Raw genomic sequence first — 25,171 nt, forward strand, 5'->3', positions numbered from 1 at the left:
AAGAATGACCTTGAGCGGATCACTGCGGACTACGTGGCTCTGGGAAGAAGGATAAAGGAGTCTGAGGTGCAAGTGGTCTTCTCATCCATCCTCCCCATGAAAGGAAAAGGCCGGGGTAAGGACCGTCAAATCGTGGAAGTCAACGAATGGCTACGCAAGTGGTGTCGGAGAGAAGTCTTTGGATTCTTTGACCGTGGGATGGTGTTCCATGAAGGAGGAGTGCTGGGCAGATACGGGCTCCACCTAACAAAGAGAGGGAAGAGCACCTTTGCGAGCAGGCTGGCTAAGCTAGTGAGGAGGGCTTTAAACTAGGTTCACCAGGGGAAGGAGACCAAAGCCCTGAGGTACGTGGGCAAGCAGGATACCGGAAGGAAGCACAGGAAGGAACGTCTGTGAGGAGAGGGCTCCTACCTCATACTGAGAATGAGGGGCGATCAGCAGGTTATCTCAAGTGCCTATATACAAATGCACAAAGCCTTGGAAACAAGCAGGGAGAACTGGAGGTCCTCGTGAAATCAAGGAATTATGACGTGATTGGAATAACAGAGACTTGGTGGGATAACTCACATGACTGGAGTACTGTCATGGATGGATATAAACTGTTCAGGAAGGACAGGCAGGGCAGAAAAGGTGGGGGAGTAGCACTGTATGTAAGGGAGCAGTATGACTGCTCAGAGCTCAAGTATGAAACTGCAGAAAAACCTGAGTGTTTCTGGATTAAGTTTAGAAGTGTGAGCAACAAGGGTGATGTAGTGGTGGGAGTCTGCTATAGACTACCGGACCAGGGGGATGAGGCTTTCTTCTGGCAACTCGCAGAAGCTACTAGATCGCACGCCCTGGTTCTCATGGGCGACTTCGATCATCCTGATATCTGCTGGGAGAGCATTACAGCGGTTCACAGACAATCCAGGAAGTTTTTGGAAAATGTAGGGGACAATTTCCTGGTGCAAGTGCTAGAGTAGCCAACTAGGGGGGGAGCTTTTCTTGACCTGCTGCTCACAAACCGGAAAAATTAGTAGGGGAAGCAAAAGGGGATGGGAATCTGGGAGGCAGTGACCATGAGTTGGTCGAGTTCAGGATCCTGACACAGGGAAGAAAGGTAAGCAGCAGAATACGGACCCTGGACTTCAGAAAAGCAGACTTCGACTCCCTCAGGGAACTGATGGGTAGGATCCCCTGGGGGAACAACATGAGGGGGAAAGGAGTCCAGGAGAGCTGGCTGTATTTCAAAGAATCCCTATTGAGGTTACAGGGACAAACCATCCCGATGTGTAGAAAGAATAGTAAATACAGCAGGCGACCAGCTTGGCTTAACAGTGACATCCTTGCGGATCTTAAACATAAAAAAGAAGCTTACAAGAAGTGGAAGATTGGACAAATGACCAGGGAAGAGTATAAAAATATTGCTCGGGCATGTAGGAATGAAATCAGGAGGGCCAAATCGCACCTGGAGTTGCAGCTAGCAAGAGATGTCAAGAGTAACAAGAAGGGTTTCTTCAGGTATGTTGGCAACAAGAAGAAAGTCAAGGAAAGTGTGGGCCCCTTACTGAATGAGGGAGGCAACCTAGTGACAGAGGATGTGGAAAAAGCTAATGTACTCAATGCTTTTTTTGCCTCTGTCTTCACGAACAAGGTCAGCTCCCAGACTGCTGCGCTGGGCAACACAGCATGGGGAGTAGGTGGCCAGCCCTCTGTGGAGAAAGAAGTGGTTAGGGACTATTTAGAAAAGCTGGATGTGGACAAGTCCATGGGGCCGGATGCGTTGCATCCGAGAGTGCTAAAGGAGTTGGCGGCTGTGATTGCAGAGCCATTGGCCATTATCTTTGAAAACTCGTGGCAAACAGGGGAAATCCCAGATGACTGGAAAAAGGCTAATGTAGTTCCCATCTTTAAAAAAGGGAAGAAGGAGGATCCTGGGAACTACAGGCCAGTCAGCCTCACCTCAGTCCCCGGAAAAATCACGGAGCAGGTCCTCAAGGAATCAATCCTGAAGCACTTACGTGAGAGGAAAGTGATCAGGAACAGTCAGCATGGATTCACCAAGGGAAGGTCATGCCTGACTAATCTAATCGCCTTCTATGATGAGATTACTGGTTCTGTGGATGAAGGGAAAGCAGTGGATGTATTGTTTCTTGACTTTAGCAAAGCTTTTGACATGGTCTCCCACAGTATTCTTGTCAGCAAGTTAAAGAAGTATGGGCTGGATGAATGCACTATAAGGTGGGCAGAAAGTTGGCTAGATTGTCGGGCTCAACGGGTAGTGATCAATGGCTCCATGTCTAGTTGGCAGCCGGTGTCAAGTGGAGTGCCCCAGGGGTCGGTCCTGGGGCCGGTTTTGTTCAATATCTTCATAAGTGATCTGGAGGATGGTGTGGATTGCACTCTCAGCAAATTTGCGGATACTAAACTAGGAAGAATGGTAGATACGGTGGCAGGTAGGGACAGGATACAGAGGGACCTAGACAAATTGGGCCAAGAGAAATCTGATGAGGTTCAACAAGGATAAGTGCAGGGTCCTGCACTTCGGATGGAAGAATCCAATGCACCGCTACAGACTAGGGACCGAATGGCTAGGCAGCAGTTCTGCAGAAAAGGACCTAGGGGTGACAGTGGACGAGAAGCTGGATATGAGTCAACAGTGTGCCCTTGTTGCCAAGAAGGCCAATGGCATTTTGGGATGTATAAGTAGCGGCATAGCGAGCAGATCGAGGGATGTGATCGTTCCTCTCTATTCGACATTGGTGAGGCCTCATCTGGAGTACTGTGTCCAGTTTTGGGCCCCACACTACAAGAAGGATGTGGAAAAATTGGAGAGAGTCCAGCGAAGGGCAACAAAAATGATGAGGGGTCTGGAACACATGATTTATGAGGAGAGGCTGAGGGAGCTGGGATTGTTTAGTCTGCAGAAGAGAAGAATGAGGGGGGATTTGATAGCTGCTTTCAACTACCTGGGAGGTGGTTCCAAAGAGGATGGTTCTAGACTATTCTCAGTGGTAGAAGAGGACAGGACAAGGAGTAATGGTCTCAAGTTGCAGTGGGGGAGGTTTAGGTTGGATATTAGGAAAAACTTTTTCACTAGGAGGGTGGTGAAACACTGGAATGAGTTACCTAGGGAGGTGGTGGAATCTCCTTCCCTAGAAGTTTTTAAGCTCAGGCTTGACAAAGCCCTGGCTGGGATGATTTAGTTGGGGATTGGTCCTGCTTTGAGCAGGGGGTTGGACTAGATGACCTCCTGAGGTCCCTTCCAACCCTGATATTCTATGATTCTATGACTACATAGCCATGGTGAGGTGATCAAGGATGCGTAGGGCACATACACAGGTTGAATAGGCACAGCTACCGAAAGTCTTTGATCAAAGGGCACCTGGCATTGGCCACTGTCAGAAGACCGGATACTGGGCTAGATGGACCTTTGATCTGACCCAGTATGGCTGTTCTTATGTAAAGGTTTCTGGGGCACAATCACACCTGAAGTGGAACACCCATAAGGCTACTACTGGAAGAAGAATCCTCACTTGTATCCTGTCCAAGTGTAAACTGCAAGCAAAAAGCTAAGTTCACGGAACCAACTAATATGCCTAATTACCTGGACACGTATACACAATTCTTCTAGAGATAAGGAAATTTTCTACTGCCAAAGCACAGTGTGCAGTTTCCCCAAATCTTGGAACACAGGAATTGCCAGAAGAAATCAAACCACTGAGGTCCATCTAGTCCAGTATGCTGACACTGATAGTGACCATAACCAAATGCCTCAGAAGAAAGGGCAAGAAATTCCATACTAGACAGTTAATAGAGTAACCTGCCTGGATGAGAAGTTTCTTCCTAAGATCCATATGTTTGTTAAACCAAAGGCACTAGTACCCACCAAGAACTATGTCCATACCAATGTAATGTGATGCTCCATGAAAATCATTGGTAGCAGGGTTCAAACTCTGCTGCCTCTGTATTGAAAACTATGAGCCTCTACTGCCAGAGCTAAGATACCCAGGATATGTTAGCCAATAGCTGTAGCACACACAAACCTTTACGTGGTCTAGCCATTGGAGCAAGTCAGAATGCCATACTGAGTAAGGATGCGTGATGCCAAGTTTAAAATTTCAGTCATTTACTGCAGTCATGCTTAAAAGGACATCATTAGAATCTGAGACGGCAAAGTGTGGGGTTTTCGGCCTTAGAGATATCAAAGATGGCTTAAAGGACTATGTTTTATTTTTCAGAAGAACTCACTTTCAAGCAGACTAAGCATTTCAAATTTCAGCCCAAAGGGTTGATATTTTGGGAAGTTGTGAATGCATGAGGTTGGATTATAATGGAAGCTGTTTTGCAACCTTAACTATAGTGATTGTGATTGAACAATCGTTACAGACGATTCCAGTTAAACAGCAATCTACCTTTCCAATTAACTGCAAGAAAGCAATAATTAAACTCTCCTCACAAAGAATTTTGGACATATTAACTTGCAGAATGGAACTTCAAACAATGGGTATTACTGTTTATTTTGGGACTCCTCTCCGGAGCACAAACTCATGCACAATCCAAGCCCTCAAGCTACAAGCCAGTTGGTCTTACCTCTGCTAAATATTTCCTGAAGTTTCTGGTCACTAATTAATGCATTGACCGAGTCTCTCAGTGCAGATTGCTCCTGCAGAACTTGGTTCTGGCTCTCTGTTCCCATCTGCCAATGACACAAAAAAGTTTTGAATGCAAGAAAGCCAGTAGACAATACAGGTTTCAGAGTAGCAGCCATGTTCATCTGTATCCACAAAAAGAAAAGGAGTACTTGTGGCACCTTAGAAACTAACCAATTTGAGCATAAGCTTTCGTGAGCTACAGCTCAATGCATCCGATGAAGTGAGCTGTAGCTCACAAAAGCTTATGCTCAAATAAATTTGTTAGTCTTTAAGTTGCCACAAGTCCTCCTTTTCTTTTTGAATAGACAATACAGTAGTTATACTGCTGGGGGCCACAGCTCTCTGGCCTCTCTCTATTCTAGAGGCTCTGATGGAGAAGAATATCTGACCTCCATCAAAACAAAAGTAAACAAGCTTTCTCAATGTGTCAGGAAATTGATCAAGACCACTATGCACAAGCAGTTCTGGAACTCCTATAGCAATGATTCCCTCTGGATAGGGAGGGTCTATGCAGACCCTTTGGCTGAGCCTCAGCAACTAGAGGCTCCTAAAATGAAGGATGGGGGAAGAGCTGGGACCTTAAGACTTTCTGAATGGAGCTGGAGATCAGGGCCAATTCTTGTACTTTTTCATACCCTCTCTATCTACCCAATATCCATGAGGATCCCCACCACATCTTGAAAAAGAATCAACCTGGAAAGCATGGTATGAAGTGGAATCTGTACTCTGTCTGAGAATGCCTCTTCAAGTACCTGAAACAGACATAATCCACTGGCATCGGACAGGAATCTCAGGTCTCGGTCCAGAAGAAACTCCACAGGAACCACAGAGCCTAAACCCAGCTTATCTACTAAAGGAGTGAAGGTCTGTGAAGAAGAAAACTTGAATGAAGGGTATGGAAACAGATTAGGGGGACACACTGACACAAGTAATACCCTTCTGCAGGTTTCATATCCTCACAGGGGATGCCCCAACCATTCATAAAATACTTTATTACCAAGACGTTAACGTTGTAAATAAGACATTTTTAAACAAGTGCAGCATAAATACTGAAGACAAACAACAAAAATAGCCCAGGTCAGGTAGCTTGCAATTCCTAGAGCCTGAATTTTAAAACAAGAGGAGCCACTGCCAGCAATTTAATGAAAGTGAAAGGCATTTTTCATTTTCTCCAAATCATCTGATAGTCAACTCTCCTCACAAGAAAGTGGAATTACACTAGGACTCATCAGTGCTGAGTCCCAATATATCTAGGAGCCTCAGCAACCCAGCCAAAGTATCACAGGAGATTACAGACATCGCTATTTGAAAGGGACACTTTTATATTTTCACATCATGTAGCAGTAAATACTATTATGGACAGACTAATGAAGGGAAGAATTTTCCGTTACTGTCATTTTCTGACAAACTAAAGTGCATGTCAGGAGTACTATTAAGATACCTGACAGCAGCGCAAGAGAACAAGTTCCCAGATCAAAAGCTCTCTGTACTACTCATTTCTAGTTTTAATATTTCATAAATCTATGAGCTGAAGACCAGGTAGCTGCTCTACATATTTCCGATATTTGAACCCAATTTAAGCATGCTATCAACACAGCTTGTGCTCTGGTGGAGTGAGGTCACATGTTTGACGGAGGACTCTTAAATATCATAAGCAGTTCTAATGCAATAGTCATTTTGAAAGTCTGTGATGAAACAGTCATTCCTTTTGATTTATTACTATATGCAATGAAAAGTACTGAAGTTTTACAAAAAGATTAGTTCAGCAGTTCTCAAAACTTAATTGTACCGCGACCCCCTTCTGACAACAAAAATTACTACAAGACCCCAGAAGGGGGGGACTGAAGCCTGAGCCCACCCCAGCCCCGCTGCCCCAGGTTGGGGGGCCAAAGCACAAGGGCTTCAGCCCCAGGTGGTGGGGGCCTGTAAACTGAATCCCACCACTCAGGGCGGAAGCCGAAGCCTGAGCCTCACCACTCAGGGCTGAAGCCCTTGGTCTTTGGCCCTGCGCCCCAGCAAGTCTAACACCAGCCCTGGCGACCCCATTAAAACAGGATCCCTGACCCACTTTGGGGTCCCGACCCACAGTTTGAGACCCCCTGATCTAGTTCGTAACAGCCACCGTCTCACATCTGAGATATGTGATTTAAATTCAGCAGGTGAAGAACATGTTGTTGGGGGGGGGGAAAAAACTAGTAAATGAATAAACTGATATGAAAATCTGATAGTACTTTAGGAATAAAAGGTGGGTGCAATCTCATAGTTACTCTATCCATGTGAAAAACTGTATGGAGGATTTATCATTAGGGCTTGTAATTCGCTTTTTCTACAAGCTGATGTAATTACCACCAGGAATGCTACCTTCACGGATGATAGATGAATTGGACAATTTGCCAGAGGTTCAAAAGTGGTGTGGGAAGAGGGAAAGCATCAGCAAAGAAATCACTAAATTTAAAGTCCCATGTTCAAGTGAGCTTTCCCACAGGAGGAAAAATGTGGCTAAGCCCTTTAACAAATCTACTCACTGACTGATGAGAGAAAATTGTACATCCCTCCACAGGAGAATGGAATGCAGATATCATTGCCAAATGGACTTTGGTTGAAGAGTGCTTTAAAGATAAGAAGTAATCTAATATTGTTGGAATAGAACACTGACATGGAGCATAACCTTTAGTCTTTGCCAAATGGAAACTTCTCTCTTTATGGGTGGTGTACGTACTCCTAGTGAATAAATTTTCTACTCTGAAGAGCATTGCTCTGCACCTTTGAAGAACAGTTATCTATTGAGAGCATTCAAATATCACCCAGGCCATGAAGACTGGTGAGAATCAGAGTGACTCTGTGATAACATCTCCCTAAACTGGGAGTGTGATAAACTGATTATCTGAGAACCAAAACTGGTGAAGCTGAGCAGGAGCCACCAACATAACTTGAGCTTTTTCATGCCTTATTTTCTGTAGCACTCTTGGAATCAGAGTAAATAGAAAGAAAACATACATAAAATGGTGTGACCAAAAAACTCATGAATGCATCTATTAGACATTGCCAACTCTCTTCTACTCAAAGGCAAAATATCAGACATTTTCTGTTTAGAACTGACCCAAATAAATCTGGGGAAGCCAACACACTTGGAAAATTCAGTTTAGGGTTGACTTTTTAAATTCTCATTTCACGGGAAGAGTACATTTTGCTGCTTAGTGAGGCTGTTAGACCATTTCTCTCTCCAGAAAGAGAAGAGCTGTCAGACTGATGTAACACTGAATGTACCATTCCCAAAATTTTATGGTTCCTTGGCAAAAAAAAAAAAAAAAAAAAAAGGAGGGGGGCATGGTGGGGGGCGCCTGATCTTGCACCTCCCTAAGTCCTAGGAGGCCATGCAATTGTCCATGAGAACTTGGACTGAAGAACTGTGTGTGACAGGGAAAAATGCTTTGCAAGTGAATCTCACTGCCCTTAATTTTAAGTACATTTATGTGAATCGTGGCTTTTAGATGATGGTCAGACACATGGCCTCTGGGTCCCCTCTATATATGCTCCCCAACCCATCTTGGAATCAGCTGTTATCAAAGTTTTGGAACAATCAGAGGAGCAAAGGGAATTCCCGTATATATACTTTCTTCTGTCCTCCACCATTTCATCGAGGATAGAATTTGAACTGGAATCAGCACTTTCACTTATGTATACTGGATTGTTGGTCTGTAAACAGACTAGATCCAAGTTTGAAACAGTCTGAGATGTGACTGGGCGAATGTGGTTACAAATGTACAGGAAGCTAAATGTCCTAACAGTTTAAGACACTATCCTTACTGTTGCTTGAGGGTAAATATTGAAGTGTAGAATCAGGTATTTTATTATTATCTGAAATCTGTCTAATAGGAAGGATAAACTCCCTGTTAGGAAGTCCAGGAGCACTGATGAACTCTTTTCAGAGTAGCAGCAGTGTTAGTCTGTATCCGCAAAAAGAACAGGAGTACTTGTGGCACCTTAGAGACTAACCAATTTATTTGAACATAAGCTTTCGTGAGCTACAGCTCACTTCATCAGATGCATGCAGTGGAAAAAAACTCTGGATTATGACAGAATCGGATTCAACATTTTAAAGTTAAAGTTAATCCTCAAACCCAGGGATAAAAAAGTAAATGCATCAGTTTCTTGGCAGACACTATGATCTGTGTTTGACTTCCCCTGCACAAGCCAGCAGTCTAGCAAAGGGTACGTACGAAATCCTTGCCTATGTAGATGGGCTGCAATTACTGATAGGCACTTTGCAAACACCCTTGGTGCTGATGAAATTCCAGAATATAGGACTGAGAATTGATAATGACTCCCTACAGCCATAAAATGTGGATGCTTTCCAAGGGAGAGCGGTGGTGGGGTACTGACACATGAAAATAAGCATTCCCTAAATAAAGGGTAATGAACCAGTCCATGATATCCAACTGAAGCAGGAGTTACCATGTGGAACTTGGCATGTCAAATTAATTTGTTGAGGTTCCCGAGGTCTAGAATCAGACACAAGCCACCTCTCTTTTTCAGTATGAGGAAATAGGGAAAACAGAAACCTTTTCCTATATACTCCTGACATGCTAACTCTATTGCTCTGAGCTTGATCAGTCTACTTCCTGATGAATGGCACTCATAAAAATGGTCCCTGAAAAGGGACCAGGAAGAGGGGTGGAAAGGAGACATGTATTGAAAGTGAATGGTATAACCATCCTTGATTACTTGAAGGACCCATCAATATGTGGTGACTGCCAACCAAGCCTCCAGGAAACAGGAACCAAAGCATGAAGAAAAAGATAACTTGTGGATTAGTCCAAGATCCTTGACTGTTGCATCAAATTTGATGTTTGTGTGTCTGAGGGTAGTGGAACTGACTACTATTTCTGCTATACAGATCTCATTCTAGATGGTTCAGGAGGCCTCTGGTGTTGGGAATATGAAAAAATATTGAGTGTTCGTATAACTGAAGAATAAAGATTGAGGAAAATCTTTAAAGTGCGTCTTTTTGAAAGAAAGGAGTGTATAAACCTAATGACCTGAGTGTGGATCTCCAGTCTTTTAATGAATGCAGAGATTATCTGTCCTGGCACTGAATCGATTCTGACCATTGAATGGAAAATCAAATAGTCGCTTGCACTTCCTTTGGTAAACCTGACACAGATAACCATGAAGATCACATCATGGTATCTGTAGCCATTGAACACACTCAAATTGGCAGCATCTATTGCAGCTTGAAGAGAGGTTATAACAAAAAGCTGTTTTTCCACAAGTAGCTTTAAACTCATCTCTACCATTCTGAGAGGTAAAACTTGTCATTAAACTTTGACCATCTATTCCATGGCAGACAATCATGTTTAGATAACATGGCTTGATAATTTGGTATCCCGGCCTGAAGAGTAAAAGTACTTTCCAGAAAGATCCAGTCTCTTGGGTTCTCTCTGCTTAGAGGTTGATTTCCTAGACTGTCTTGACAGCTCATTGGATGCAGCAACAACCAGTGAAAGTGGAGCTACATGAGTATAAAAATACTCAAATCCGTTAGACAGCACCTGATGGCCATGATCAGAGTGTTTTGTAGTAGCTGCAGTGGAAGCAGGAATAGCCCAGCGATATTTTTCTGGATCCAATATTGCTTCATTAATAGGGCACGCAACCCTGCTTTGGGATGCTGGCTATGGAATATCAAGAAAAAGTTTATTTGCTTTTTTCCTAAACGCTCTCCAAAGGAACTTCTAGTATTTTTGCCATTTGCTTCAATCCAAGCAAATTCCTGAAAAGTTTTTAAAATCAGCTGAAGATGGTGTAGCCTGTGAAATGGTTTCATCACTTGAAATTTGTTTTCCTCTGCATCTTGAAGTTGATGAGGAGAGTGATCAGAATTAAAAAAAAAAGAGTTTGCAGCAGGTGACTCATGAATAGATCCTGTATACTGTGGGAGAACTGGTCCATGAAATTGCAGTCATTGAGGCCAGGAGGGCCAATACGGCTATGGCAGTGGACCATATGGGAAAGATCATTTGGTCAGTCTGGAAGGAACCAAGGAGCACAGTGAGAATAAGGATCCTCAGGTCTGCTACGAGGCTCTTTTCCATATGCCTCCCTAGACTTATTTTCTTTCCATCCATGCAGTTTCCTTTTTGGTGAAGGACTCCTGTCAGAGTCTGCAGAGGAGTCAAGAGTCTTGACCTCTAATGTAGAAGCCCAGGGCAGAAGAGTGAAGGATTTTAGTGGGACTCAAATCCCTAAATGTATTGATGTGCTGGCTCAAACAAATTTTCACTAGCGTCATCCTTGCTTCTTTTTGAGGAGGGGATCTGTCCAGTATTGAGATCAGGGAAACTTCTAGGAGTGGTGACTCAGGCTCTGAAGCAATATCAAGGTCTGGTGAAGATAGAAAAGAAACTTTTGGTGATAAAAATCTAGTTGTAAAAGGTCCCTGCAATAAGGATGCTGTAGGTACCTCTCTCTGCTTTGAAGCTTCCTCTGCAACTGAAACTGCTGGTTCAGAGCAGGCATTGATCAAAGCTGCTGGTGCTAACAAGGGAAGCACTGTAGAAGCCTGTCTTGAGAACTCTGATGCTAAGGAGGACAGTGCTGCTGAAGCCAGTGCTGAAAAGAAGGAAGGCAGAATGCTGTGCTCTTCCCCCCCGCACATGAGATCTTTTAGCTGAAGGAGGAGGCGGCAGGTTTTTATACCAGCACTGTACTGCAATGCAGCATTGCAGGTCCTGGTCCCAATTTTTCCCCTCTCCAGAGATAACAGCTCCTTGAAGAACTCCTTTTCACTCTCAGCACCAGCAGTAATCGCTCTTTTGAAGAGTTCCTCTTCACTTCCCTCAGTGAGCTCGGTGCCAAGAAACTCACTCTGAATCAGTCACTCAGACGTCAGGGGTCCTTGACTGCTCTGAGTCTTTAATTGTTGCTGAATTAGGTACAACATTTCTAGTGACAGGGCACTGTTGTGAAAACTGAAGCCTCTGGAAGGACACAGCTAGAAAGCTGGAGATATGGGCTCTGCCATTTTTTAAAAATCTTGGGCTAACTAGTACCCTAGGTATAAATAATTTAACTACCAGATTAATTATGAAGTAACAAGATTTACTACAGAAGTACATTATGTTGTTCTGAGTCACAGCCTAAGGCAGTTAGAAGGAAATGAATAGCAGCTGGGATTACTGAGCCTTTTATGCCCTCAGCTGGGGGAAAGTGGGGGCAAGGGCATGTAGGGCGCATGCGTAACCTCCACTGGATGCTGCTAATGAAATTGTTCCAAAGTCCTGTGCTGGGGCACATGGACATCATAAGTGGGATCCACATGTGCAATAAGTCAAAAAAAAAAAAAGTGACTTTTCTATGCCCAACAGCTATCCAAATATCACACTGCTAGATAAGTTCATGGAGCATAGGTCCATCAATGGCTATTAGCCAGGATGGGCAGGGATGGTGTCCCTAGCTTCTGTTTGCCAGAAGCTGGGAATGGGCGACGGGATGGATCACTTGATGATTATCTGTTCTGCTCATTCCCTCTGAAGCATGCAGCATTGGCCAGTGTGGGAAGACAAGATACTGGGCTAGATGGACCTTTGTTCTGAAGTATGGCTGTTCTTATGAAAGGATGCTGGGTTGGGATGTTGGATGTGTGTCCTTGTCTTTAGCCAGTAGGTCTGGGAAGAGCTGAATATGGCTGCACAGACAAGAACATCCAAAGAATGCTCAGGAACCAGAGCTAGGCCACTGAAGCAATCAGAATCACCAATGCTCCATCTTGTTTGATCTTCTTCAGGATTCAAAGTAAAAGAGAGATGGTAGGAAATTTGTACATCAGCAGTTCTGACCACTGAATGATAAATACGTTCCCTCTGGAGTAGTAGATGGGGAATTTCTTGTTCTCCTGAGACACCAAGAGATCTCAGCAGTGGGGTTCCTGTCATGCAAGATGTTTCATATCACCCAGTTATGTAGTTCCCACTCTTGGTCTTTGAAGAAAAGCCTTTTGAGGCTGTCTACCAATGTTTTGTGCACCACTGGGAGGTGCACTGCTGAGATGGTGATCTGGCAGCTAATGAACCAGTTCCACAAATTGACAGTTTCTATGACAAGAGGTGTGGTCCTCCTTGTTTGTTGATACAAATCACTGTCAAGTTATCCAATATGACTTGAACATGCAGGATTCAAATAAACCATCGGTATTGTCTGCAGGCTTTGTGAACGGCACACAACTCCAGAATGTATATGTGCAATGGAGATTCTTGGTGGGTCCAGATACCCTGTGTCTTACATGTTACTTGAGGCAGGTTTCCCATCCTTGCTGAGAGGGGTCTGTAATTAATCTCCTTTGTGGGTGAGGGAGGGGCAAAGGGAGCCCCCATGCACACCAGGATAGCAGGGTCAGAACTCTGTGGGGGCACAAGATCAGTTTGTCCAGGCTGTGCTTGTTTGGCATGTAGACTGTCTGTAATCATGCCTGTAGACATGGAAGATTGACATCCTTCGGAAGACTCGTGTACCTAGGAAGGTAAAACAAGCTTGAACCATTGTCTGCATGTTCTGCCAAAGCTGAGTGAAGAGGTCTTTCATTGCTTGGAATCCTGTGATAGGTATGCTATGACTCTGGTTAAATATAGGGCAGTTCTAATAAAATCTATAGTCCTTGTGAAAGCTCAAATGTAGTTTTCTACATTTACTTGGAGGCCTAAGGAGTTAAGAGGTCTAAGTAGGGATAGGGATGTTATCTGTACTTCTTTACAGAACTTCCCCATCAGCAGCCAGTCATCGAGGTGTGGAACACTGACAAACCCTAGTGATGTACATGAGCTGCCACTACTAACGTCATCTTTGTGAATTCCCTCAGTGCCACTGAGAGGCCAAAGAGAAGCACTCTGTATTGGTAGTGGTCTAGGGCCTATGGCAAATTTCGGGAAGCTGTGTGCAGCGTGGATGTCTTTGTGGAAATAAGCATCCTTTAAACTGAGAACTGTGAACCAGTCACCCTTGTTTAGTGAGGGAATTATAAAGACCAGCATGATCATTCTGAACATCAGTGGCAGACAAAGACATTCAGCTGTTTGAGATCTTGGATGGGCTTCCAGCCTCATTTCTTCTTGGGAATAAGGAAATATCTTAAGTAAAATTATTTTTCCCTGTGCTGAAGATGTACTGGTTTTATGGCTCCCAAGCGTGACAGGGACTCTACAAGACTGAGCATCCTCTCATAAGATGGGTCCCTGAAGAGGGATAGAGAAATGAATGAATGGGTAAACACAACAGGTGGACCAACTTGCAGCTCCTGAAAGTCCCATCAAAAAGATTCCTTAGTGGGAGGCTGGAAAGAGAATAAAGGGAGGACATTGTGTTTAAGAGGCTGAGTTCTCTGGTGTTTCCTAAGCAGCTTAATGGCCCTTTGATGGTAGAATGGTTGAGGAGCTGGTTGTTGTCTGTAATACAGAGTCTTGGGGTATTTCCTCTGCAGTGCTGGAGTATGTAGAGATATCTGCAAGTGAATGGTTGCTCGTAAGTCTTTGAGAGACTAGAAAGATTCACCTGTTTTCTAACTGAATAGGTTATTTCCTTCAGAAGGCAGATCCTCCACTGTGGATGGACTTATTTGGAAAATCCAGAGGACTGGAGCCACAAGGCCCATCTCATGACTATGGAAGTTGCCAGCAAGCGGGAGCTGAATTTGATGTGTCCATTGAGGCCTGGAGGTTGATCTAGCTAGCAATTTACCTTCATTGATAATTGGTTGGAAATGATGTCTCTCTTGAGGGAGTTGTTTGTGAATTCCAAGAACTTACTGTAATTAATAAAATCATACTTCAGCATTCAAGCTTAATAGCTTGCTACATGGAACTGTAAGTTCCCCACAGTGAAGTTCTCTTTCCTAAAGCAGTCTAAATGTTTCGTCTCCTTATCAGTGGGTGCCGATTTGGGTGTTTTGTTTCCTTTGGAGACAGCTTACAAAACTAAAGAGAGTTCAGAATGGGGTGTTAAGGTGGCAGATTACTAGTTCCTCAGGTGGCACAAAGTATTTCTTCTCTGTCTTTTCAGAGTGGGAGCATAAGTGGCTGCAGTATGCCAGGCCATCATGGCTCATTCAAAGATGGCCTCATTAAGTGGCAGTGCCACCTTACTGGGACTGGCACTCTGGAAAATATCCAGTCGCTTATATAGGGTGCCCTGTACTTCCTCCAGGGAGCTGTGGAGTGTATCCGTATTTCTACTCAGGGAGTCCTGAAACTGTCTGTAGTTAGGCAGCGACAATGAGGCAGGTGTGATTGCTTCATTTGGGGACAAGTATGATAACCTCACAGTGGGAAATGGTGCCAACTAGTCAGTTTGCTCCTCTATTTTAGATTGTTTCTTAGGGGTCTGAGGTTCTCCCCTGTATGGGGAAAAAACTGTCTTGACTCCTGATGTGACCTTATAGATTCAAGCTGTCACATAGTGGGGTCCCTGGGACCCATATAAGGCCAGTATGAAGGGATGTAGCGGAGAAGAGGTGATCCCTGTGGAGAAGAGTACTGCTGGTCTTGAATTGGGCAGTCCCCCCTATGAGAGAAGGAAGGTGCTCATGAGATCATGGAGCCTCTGTGAGGGCTGACCCCTATCTTGGGGGAGTTGGGGAAGCTCTTCCACTGACTCTGAACTCAGAGGAAAAGGAAGCTTCTGTATCAGTTGGCAGTGCCATTGGTATGGGACATCTTACTGTGCCTCAACTGTACCAGAGAGTTTAGGGACATCCCTGGTTAGGACTGGATCTGACAGGGGCTTTGTCTACACTACCGAGGTAAGTCAACCTAAGTTACGCTACTCCAGCTACACGAATAATGTAGCTGGAATCGACGCAACATAGGTCGACTTACCAGGGGTGTCTTCACTGTGCTGCGTCGACGGGAGATGCCCCCCAGTCGACTTACCTTACTCTTCCTGGGGAGCTGGAGTACCGAGTCGACCGGAAAGCACTCTGCTGTTGATTTAGCGTCAATCTCCTGGTAGTGAAGACAAGCCCAGTATAGGCGATTCTGGGCTCGTATAGATAGATACACTACTGTGGAGGACATTACTAACTAGATACTGGAGAGTGGATTGGGCTTCTGTCTCTTGGTGGCACCAGTGTTCTTGTCTTCAGATATGCCACTGTCCTCAGTACCAATTCCTTCCCTCTCAGCACTGGTACTCTTTGCCAGTACTGAGGATGGTCCTGCCCCTTCAACTAGAGACAGTTTGGGAGGCAGGTTTGCCCCTGGGTGGCAGGACACCAGTACCATACTCCTCGTGAACTCCTGACACTCCCATACTAGCACAGAGACTCACCAGGCTCTGAGGTGTCAGGGGGGACGTCCTCTCTTTTTGCATAAGAACTTGGGAAGGGGATTTCTCATATTTCCTGTGGGAGTGCTTGCTCTTACCACCCTCACACCTGTGGGAGACAGTCTTTAACCGTGCTCTGATTATCCACCGAGCCAGAGGCTACCATGCTCAGACACCATGCTGGTGTCTCTGGCCAATGCACAGAGGGGTCTGACAGGTCAGGAATGGACTGTAGCCTCATTGCATGGTCCCTGAGGAATATTCTAAGCTGAATTCATGGGCTTGACAGGTTCATCTAGGAAAGGTCTGGCAGATATTGCACTTGGAGGGTATATGAGCTTCACCAAGGCAATAGAGGCACATATTGTGGTCCTCGCTGACCAAGCAAGCCTGGGAGCAGGCCAGCAGATCTTGAATCTAAGGATCCTGGGCTTACTGGGGACCTTGTACAGGTTGGTATCCAGATACGGGGGACCCCCATAGCCTTAAGAATTACTAATAATCTTTTCATCAATAGCCAAATGCCAGTTTTATTTCTCAGAAGTTTAATTTGGTAAATTTGCCTATATAGTATTTAAAAAAATAATTTTAAAATGTTAAAAAAAGTTACCCTGTATCCGAGATAACTAAACCAATAAGTTAATTGCAAATTAAGAGTCAGATTCAGTTAGTGAGCTATAGAGGCTTTGCACTGCTCTGTTTCTTGTTCATGTATGAAATCTAATTATTAAAAAAGCAAAATTCACACACAAAAATTAACCTAGGGAGAGATTGGCTAACTGTTCTAAAAGTCTATAAACTGTGAAACTGTCTATACTAGGTGCTAAGTGATATCTCAAATTATGCTAGGTAACAAGTATTAATAAGGTTAAAACAACACGCCCCTTTTCTCTCTCTCCCCCCCCCCCCCCCGAGTCTAGACACAGCATTAGATCCTGTAGCGCTTAAACATTTAACTGTCTCAGAAAGCACTACAGTCCACAAGTTATGAATACGCTGTTAGTTGTTCTGCCAGAAATTACTGTCTCTTGTCTCAAAAGCTCTCTTGAGGAATGTAAGCCACACAGGCTAAGTATCCCAGGGGGCATTTACAGACTCTGCAAGAATCTCAGTCACAGACTACAGCCACAGCTACAGCATTGCTGCTATGCCACTGTAGAGAAGACATTTCCCACATCAACAGAAGGGGTTTTTCAACTGTTGTAAGTAATCCACCCCTGAGTGGGAGCAGCTAGGTAGACTGAAGAATTTTCCCATCAATTTAGCTGCATCTACACCTGGCATTAGGTCAGCATAGCTTTAGAACTGAGGACTGAATTTTTCACTGACAGCACTAGCTACATTGACCTCACTTAAGTATTGACCAGGCCCACGAGAAAATCTTTTATGATGTTTTCCAGGAACTCTGTAGATTCTATAAAGCCAAGAGGGTTCAGAGGTTTGAAAAAAATTCTTATCAGGCACCTCATAATAAATGAGCTAAGCTAAGGCCTTGTCTACACAAAAACATTATGTCGACATAACTACGTCACTCAGGTGTGAAAAATCCACATCCCTGAGTGGCATAGTTAAGCCAACATAAGTCCCTGTGTAGAGAGCGCTAGGTCAACAGAAGAATTCTTCCATCAACCTAGCTACTTGGGGAGAAAGATTACTTATGCCAATGGGAGAACCCCTCCAGACAGTGTAGATAATGTCTACTTTGAAGTGCTACAGTGGTGCAGCTGCAGTTGTAGCATTTTAAGTGTAGACAAGCCCTAAGATGTTTAAAAAAATTAGATCTTTTCAAGGGGAGAGAGGGGGAGTGAAAAACCCAGATGTTCTCAACTTCAAAGTTTACAAAGATCTTGTCCAAATCCCCTCTGCACCTTTCCCAGCTCCCACATTTTTTTCTGGATTATAGCTTCTAGAAATTTCAGGCAGCTTAGTTTTGGCAATGTTAAGAGGCAGCTTTGCAACAAAAGGTTTATAGCAAAGCTAGCCACAATCTCAGTTATGAAATGACTTCCCTATATAGTGTCACTGTTCTGGCCAAATACTTACCAGTGCAGGCCACTGTGCAAGTGAGACCTGAGTTCCCTGAAGCAGAACTGGATCACTTCGAGGAGCCCATACCAGTGACCCTTCCAGCAGCAACACTATGACCTCTTCAGCATGAACTTTCACCCAGGCATGTTGATTCCAGTTGCAGCCATCAAACTCCACAAAGATCTACGAAAACATATTTAACATGTTTCAGACACCATAGGTGGGTGGAAATCCCACAAACCCACATGGGTAAAGACTTCAACTTTAGTCAGGAAAATTAGTATAACTTGAGGACACATGCTTCATATCAATACTAGATTGTTGTGTCTGCATAGCTACCACACACATTACCGAACAGAAATCAGAGAAGTGCATGGTAACTACAGAAAACTGGAAAGAGTTCATTTCCTTGTTCTCCCCCACACCAAAACCCACCAATTTCAGGTATTGTATCTTTCCATGAGAGATGGAAGACATGTTCCAGTTGCCCCTTTACTCCAAATATCCAGGTGGAAGTAACACACTCCAAACAGGCCTTTCAAAGATCATAAAACTGGAAGGGACCTTGAGAGGACATCTAGTTCAGTCCCCTGAACTCACGGCAGGACTAAGTATTATCTAGAGCATCCCTGACAGGTGTATGTCTAACCTGCTCTTAAAAATCCCCAATGACACAGATTCCACAACCTCCCTAGGCAATTTATTCCAGTGCTTAACCACTCTGACAGTTAGGAAGTTTTTCCTAATGTCTAACCTAAACTGCCCTTCCTGCAATTTAAGCCCATTGCTTCTTGTCCTACCCTCAGAGGTTAAGAAAAACAATTTTTCTCTCTCCTCCTTGTTACAACCTTTATGTACCCGAAAACTGTTTAGTCTGGGGAAGAGAAGACTGAGAGGGGACATAACAAACCCAGTGTTTTCAATCTTCCCTCATAAGTCATGTTTTCTAGACTTTTAATCAAAGATAAGGATTTTAAACTGCTTTCAATCCTACCCTCCCATTCTAAATTTCCAACAGATTGGCCCGACAGTTATGATAAATTGTTACAACTGCTATTCATCATATCCATAGAGCACACTCTAAACAAGAAGTTCTCCTCTTACATTGGGTGGGCACTGCTATTCCATTCTCTAAAATATAGGCACACACTTCTGTCAGTGTTTGGGATTACCCAGATTTATTTACTCACTAGAAACTTTGTAATATATTAAATCTCCTCTACAACACAATTGCAGTGCACTTTAACATATTAACCCTCAACCTCTCAGGAAGCATCCCTGTTTTTCAGCCTGGTAATTGGAAGTACAGAGACACTGAAGTGAATAGTCTGAAGTTACCCAATGAGTGGTGAAGACAGGAACAGAATCCAGGAGTCTCAGTCCCTAATCTAACCACTAAAAGGATACTGCCTTCTGTAACGAAGCGGCCTCTAGCGGGACACAACTGAGAGTATCAATTCAGGACAAGTTGCTTAGAGCAGGGCAGTTAATGGCCCAAGGCTGGGTTTCCTTTATTACTAAGGCACACCAAACCAGCCAAACAAAGAAGGACTTTGCAAAAAGAAAAGGAGTACTTGTGGCACCTTAGAGACTAACCAATTTATTTGAGCATGAGCTTTCGTGAGCTACAGCTCACTTCATCGGATGCATGCCGTGGAAACTGCAGCAGACTTTATTTATACACAGAGAATATGAAAAAATACCTCCTCCCACCCCACTGTCCTGCTGGTAATAGCTTATCTAAAGTGATCATCAGGTGGGCCATTTCCAGCACAAATCCAGGTTTTCTCACCCTCCACCCCCCCACACAAACTCACTCTCCTGCTGGTAATAGCTCATCCAAACTGACCACTCTCCAAGTTTAAATCCAAGTTAAACCAGAACATTGGGGGGGGGGGGGAGGAGGGGGGTAGGAAAAAACAAGAGGACACAGGCTACCTTGCATAATGACTTAGCCACTCCCAGTCTCTATTTAAGCCTAAATTAATAGTATCCAATTTGCAAATGAATTCCAATTCAGCAGTTTCTCGCTGGAGTCTGGATTTGAAGTTTTTTTTGTTTTAAGATAGCGACCTTCATGTCTGTAATCGCGTAACCAGAGAGATTGAAGTGTTCTCTGACTGGTTTATGAATGTTATAATTCTTGACATCTGATTTGTGTCCATTTATTCTTTTACGTAGAGACTGTCCAGTTTGACCAATGTACATGGCAGAGGGGCATTGCTGGCACATGATGGCATATATCACATTGGTGGATGTGCAGGTGAACGAGCCTCTGATAGTGTGGCTGATAATATTAGGCCCTGTGATGGTGTCCCCTGAATAGATATGTGGGCACAGTTGGCAACAGGCTTTGTTGCAAGGATAAGTTCCTGGGTTAGTGGTTCTGTTGTGTGGTATGTGGTTGTTGGCGAGTATTTGCTTCAGGTTGGGGGGCTGTCTGTAGGCAAGGACTGGCCTGTCTCCCAAGATTTGAGAGAGTGCTGGGTCATCCTTTAGGATAGGTTGTAGATCCTTAATAATGCGTTGGAGGGGTTTTAGTTGGGGGCTGAAGGTGACGGCTAGTGGCGTTCTGTTATTTTCTTTGTTAGGCCTGTCCTGTAGTAGGTAACTTCTGGGAACTCTTCTGGCTCTATCAATCTGTTTCTTTACTTCTGCAGGTGGGTATTGTAGTTGTAAGAAAGCTTGACAGAGATCTTGTAGGTGTTTGTCTCTGTCTGAGCGGTTGGAGCAAATGCGGTTGTATCGCAGAGCTTGGCTGTAGACGATGGATCGTGTGGTGTGGTCAGGGTGAAAGCTGGAGGCATGCAGGTAGGAATAGCGGTCAGTAGGTTTCCGGTATAGGGTGGTGTTTATGTGACCATTGTTTATTAGCACTGTAGTGTCCAGGAAGTGGATCTCTTGTGTGGACTGGACCAGGCTGAGGTTGGTGGTGGGATGGAAATTGTTGAAATCATGGTGGAATTCCTCAAGGGCTTCTTTTCCATGGGTCCAGATGATGAAGATGTCATCAATATAGCGCAAGTAGAGTAGGGGCTTTAGGGAACGAGAGCTGAGGAAGCGTTGTTCTAAATCAGCCATAAAAATGTTGGCATACTGTGGGGCCATGCGGGTACCCATAGCAGTGCAGGACACCATCACAGGGCCTAATAACATCAGCCACACTATCAGAGGCTCGTTCACCTGCACATCCACCAATGTGATATATGCCATCATGTGCCAGCAATGCCCCTCTGCCATGTACATTGGTCAAACTGGACAGTCTCTACGTAAAAGAATAAATGGACACAAATCAGATGTCAAGAATTATAACATTCATAAACCAGTCGGAGAACACTTCAATCTCTCTGGTCACGCAATCACAGACATGAAGGTCGCTATCTTAAAACAAAAAAACTTCAAATCCAGACTCCAGCGAGAAACTGCTGAATTGGAATTCATTTGCAAATTGGATACTATTAATTTAGGCTTAAATAGAGACTGGGAGTGGCTAAGTCATTATGCAAGGTAGCCTGTGTCCTCCTGTTTTTTTCCTACCCCCCCCCCCCCCAGATGTTCTGGTTTAACTTGGATTTAAACTTGGAGAGTGGTCAGTTTGGATGAGCTATTACCAGCAGGAGAGTGAGTTTGTGTGTGTATGGGGGTGGGGGGGGTGTGTGTGAGAAAACCTGGATTTGTGCAGGAAATAGCCCAACTTGATTGTCATGCACATTGTGTAAAGAGTTGTCACTTTGGATGGGCTATCACCAGCAGGAGAGTGAATTTGTGTGGGGGGGTGGAGGGTGAGAAAACCTGGATTTGTGCTGGAAATGGCCCACCTGATGATCGCTTTAGATAAGCTATTACCAGCAGGACAGTGGCGTGGGAGAAGGTATTTTTTCATATTCTCTGTGTATATATAAAGTCTGCTGCAGTTTCCACGGTATGCATCCGATGAAGTGAGCTGTAGCTCACGAAAGCTTATGCTCAAATAAATTGGTTAGTCTCTAAGGTGCCACAAGTACTCCTTTTCTTTTTGCAAATACAGACTAACACGGCTGTTACTCTGAAAGAGAGGACTTTGGTTTTACCCGACTGGGTAACCAGAAGTCATACAAGCAATTCCCTCAGATACGCCAGTTCCCTTGTATCACCATGAGCACCACTCCTTATGGGGATGACTGGTTATGAAAACCAATACGCCAGTACAAGAAAAAAGGATCTCCCGATCCCAAGGACCAAGCCCCAGACCCAGGTCAATATACAAATCAGATTTTACCAACAAATCACGCTGTTGTCAATCCTTTAGAATCTAAAGGTTTATTCATAAAAAGAAAAACATAGATGAGAGCTAAAATTGGTTAAATGGAATCAATTACATACAGTAATGGCAAAGTTCTTAGTTCAGGCTTGTAGCAGTGATGGAATAAACTGCAGGTTCAAATCAAGTCTCCGGAGTACATCCACAGCCTGGATGGGTCATTCAGTCCTTTGTTCAGAGCTTCTGTTTCTAGCAAAGTTCCTCCAAAGGTAAGAAGCAGGATTAAAGACAAAATGGAGGGATTTCCAGGGCTTTTTATATCCTCTCCAATGTGGAAGGACACCCCTTTGTTCTTACTGTGGAAAATCACAGCAGCAAGATGGAGTTTGGAGTCACATGTCCATGCATGACTCAGTTCTTTTCAGGCAGACGTCATTGTTTACATGTTAGTTTGAATGTTCCCAGGAAAGCTCAGATGTGGATTGGCGTCTCCCAAAGTCCATTGTCAGTTAAGTATTTCTTGATTGGGCACTTGTTCAGAATAGTCCTTTCTCGAAAAGCTGACCAAATGCTTCACTGAGGCTACTTAGAATCAAACACTGAGATACAAGTACATAGCCAATATTCATAACTTGAAATATAAAAATGATACACACATACAGACAGCATAATCATAACCAGCAAACTATAACCTTTCCCATAGACACCCCACTTGACCTCCTCTGTACAAGACCTGGTACAACCAAAGGACCCTGGTTGCAACAATGATCTATACAGTCACAGTTCATGTCAATAACGTCACACCTTCTCAAAATCAAACACTAATGCTGCTGCATTCCAAGCCTTTGGGTATGTCTACACTACAGGGACTATACGAGCATAGCTAAGGCGACATACCCCTAGTGCAGACACAGCTTATGTCAATGGAGGGGATTTTTCCATCTGCACAGTAACACCACAACCCTTCCAAGCGAGGATGACGGAAGAATGCTTCTGTAAGTGTAAAACATCAATGGTATGTTGTATATTACAATCAAAGACTTTTACTAATTAACAAAATATAACTGAGGGCCACCAGCAAAGGACAGAAGTTGGAGATCACCCACACTTCCCACACCTCATACCAAAAAAGCTCCTGAGTTCCACAGGAGAAATATTTGTAGGTGCTCTTCTGAAGAATTCCTAGACCCTCTTAGAACCTAAGAATTCTACATCACTACAGTTAACTATGCATATATAGGCAGCCCTTTTATTTAGGACACAGATATTAGTCAGAGTGATGTGTGCGTGCAAGCTACCTTCCTCAATTCAACCTATTAAAGCCAGTTTTCACTGGAATACTGAATGGCACTTCTACTCTACAAGAATTTTCACCCTGCCAAATTTCTACTTTAGAAGAAGGGCTGTTAAAGGTTGCCAAAATAATTTTTCCCATTGTACATTCTCTCCCCCACCCACCATCATTTTCAGATAACTGAACTTTTTGTAAATATTTTTTAGAAAAATCATTTCTCTGGTGGAGATCAAGGCTGGAAAATTCTAGCTCAGAAGGTGAAAAAAGTTTCAAGAAGTTATGAGCTACTGAAAGAGCGGTGGGAATAGTTGCTATTTCTGACACTTTCTCAGTGTTTTCCCTCTTCCCTTTTTTCTTCATCTTTGGATATTTAATTTATACATGTGCACAGCCTGTACAGTTTTTGTATGTAACTATAGAGAACCACACAACTTTTGGTTCTGAACCAGTATCATATTATTTTTCTCATGAAGATCTGCTAGCAATCTTCTCCAAGGCCAATCATGCAAGGAAGAGATGGCAGAGGCTACCATTCCAAACAGTGGAGCACAACGAAGAGGAAGCTAACCAGCCTGAGGCCAACAGGTTGTGCTCTCAAGTGTCCACATTCAAAGCATAGAAAATAAATTCTTTATTTTGTCCCAAATGGCGGACATTGAGTATGCATAAGATGGAGAATGACTTGTAAAGACTGCCTGAAATACTTTTGTGGATTGATTGCTATGTGTGGATATAACAAAGATACACACACACACCCACCAATAATCATATTTTCAGACTATTTGCAAAGTGATGTATAATGCAGATTCACATGGAGGCTGTTCAAGACAGCAAGAGCTGCAAAGAAGGAAGCTGATGCCAATGACATGGAGATTGTGCAAAGAGAAGAAGAGGAGGCTTTTGCAAGGCAAAGAGAGGAGAGAAATAAAGACAAGGGCAAGACGATCTGAGAACAAACATAATATGCTCTTTGTATGTGAGAGGTGAAAGGCAGCAACATACCACACATGCTGGAATATCAAGAAGCCATTGTGAGGGTGCTGTAATAATTGAGAAGTTTTGGGAGGTGTTCCCCACCCCGCACACACACCTTAATTTGAATATTTATTACATCTGGACTCTTGATTTATTCAAATATATATTTCAAAAATGTTTTCAGAGGTTTTTAAGACACTTAGATCTCCTGTCTTCAGTTCTGAGTTGGAAGGAGAAAAATATTAAATATGCTAAGGCCTTGACTACATTAGCCTTTATTCTCCCAAAGTTTCTCACCATTTCTACCACTGATGGGGTTACTAGTCTAGACAAGGACTCCTGCTGCCAGTAGCATTTTTACACTGTAACTCTGAGCAGAGCAGGTATACCACCGCCAGTGGTGTCTTGTTTATACTACCCGATTGCTGGTACTGGGAAATTTTGTGGAAAGTGCCTAGTGTACACAAATCCTTAGCAAAACTACAGAAATCCACTGCTGCTGCTTGGAGGGAGTCAAGCAAAGACTTGCTCAAGTTCCTGAATTCCCCACCCTATGGAATAAGTCTCCCTTAGGCTCTATCCACACTAAACAGTTTCTAATAAAGCTTATTCTACCAAGGATTATGGGGTACACAATTTTTGCAGTGTAGAGACAGCCTGATGGACAAACCTGTATAACCCTTTGTT

General features: G+C 43.7%; 1 protein-coding gene across 3 annotated transcripts in view; it reads right to left on the reverse strand.

Moving 5' to 3' along the window:
• Positions 1 to 25,171, reverse strand: part of KDM3B (lysine demethylase 3B) — a 132,430-nt gene that overhangs the window by 73,072 nt on the left and 34,187 nt on the right. For 2 of the 3 annotated variants that reach the window (XM_073355004.1, XM_073355003.1), the window contains exons 2-4: positions 17,991 to 18,158; positions 5,387 to 5,500; positions 4,573 to 4,678 (exon numbers count right to left, since the gene is read on the reverse strand). In XM_073355004.1, the coding sequence (XP_073211105.1) occupies positions 4,573 to 4,678; positions 5,387 to 5,500; positions 17,991 to 18,158 (388 nt within the window). Of the gene's footprint in view, positions 1 to 4,572; positions 4,679 to 5,386; positions 5,501 to 17,990; positions 18,159 to 25,171 lie in introns of those variants that run through there. The other variant, XM_073355005.1, reaches the window with a different exon arrangement.

The sequence above is a fragment of the Lepidochelys kempii genome, chromosome 8 (assembly GCF_965140265.1).
Source record: "Lepidochelys kempii isolate rLepKem1 chromosome 8, rLepKem1.hap2, whole genome shotgun sequence".
NCBI classification, from domain to species: domain Eukaryota; kingdom Metazoa; phylum Chordata; order Testudines; family Cheloniidae; genus Lepidochelys; species Lepidochelys kempii.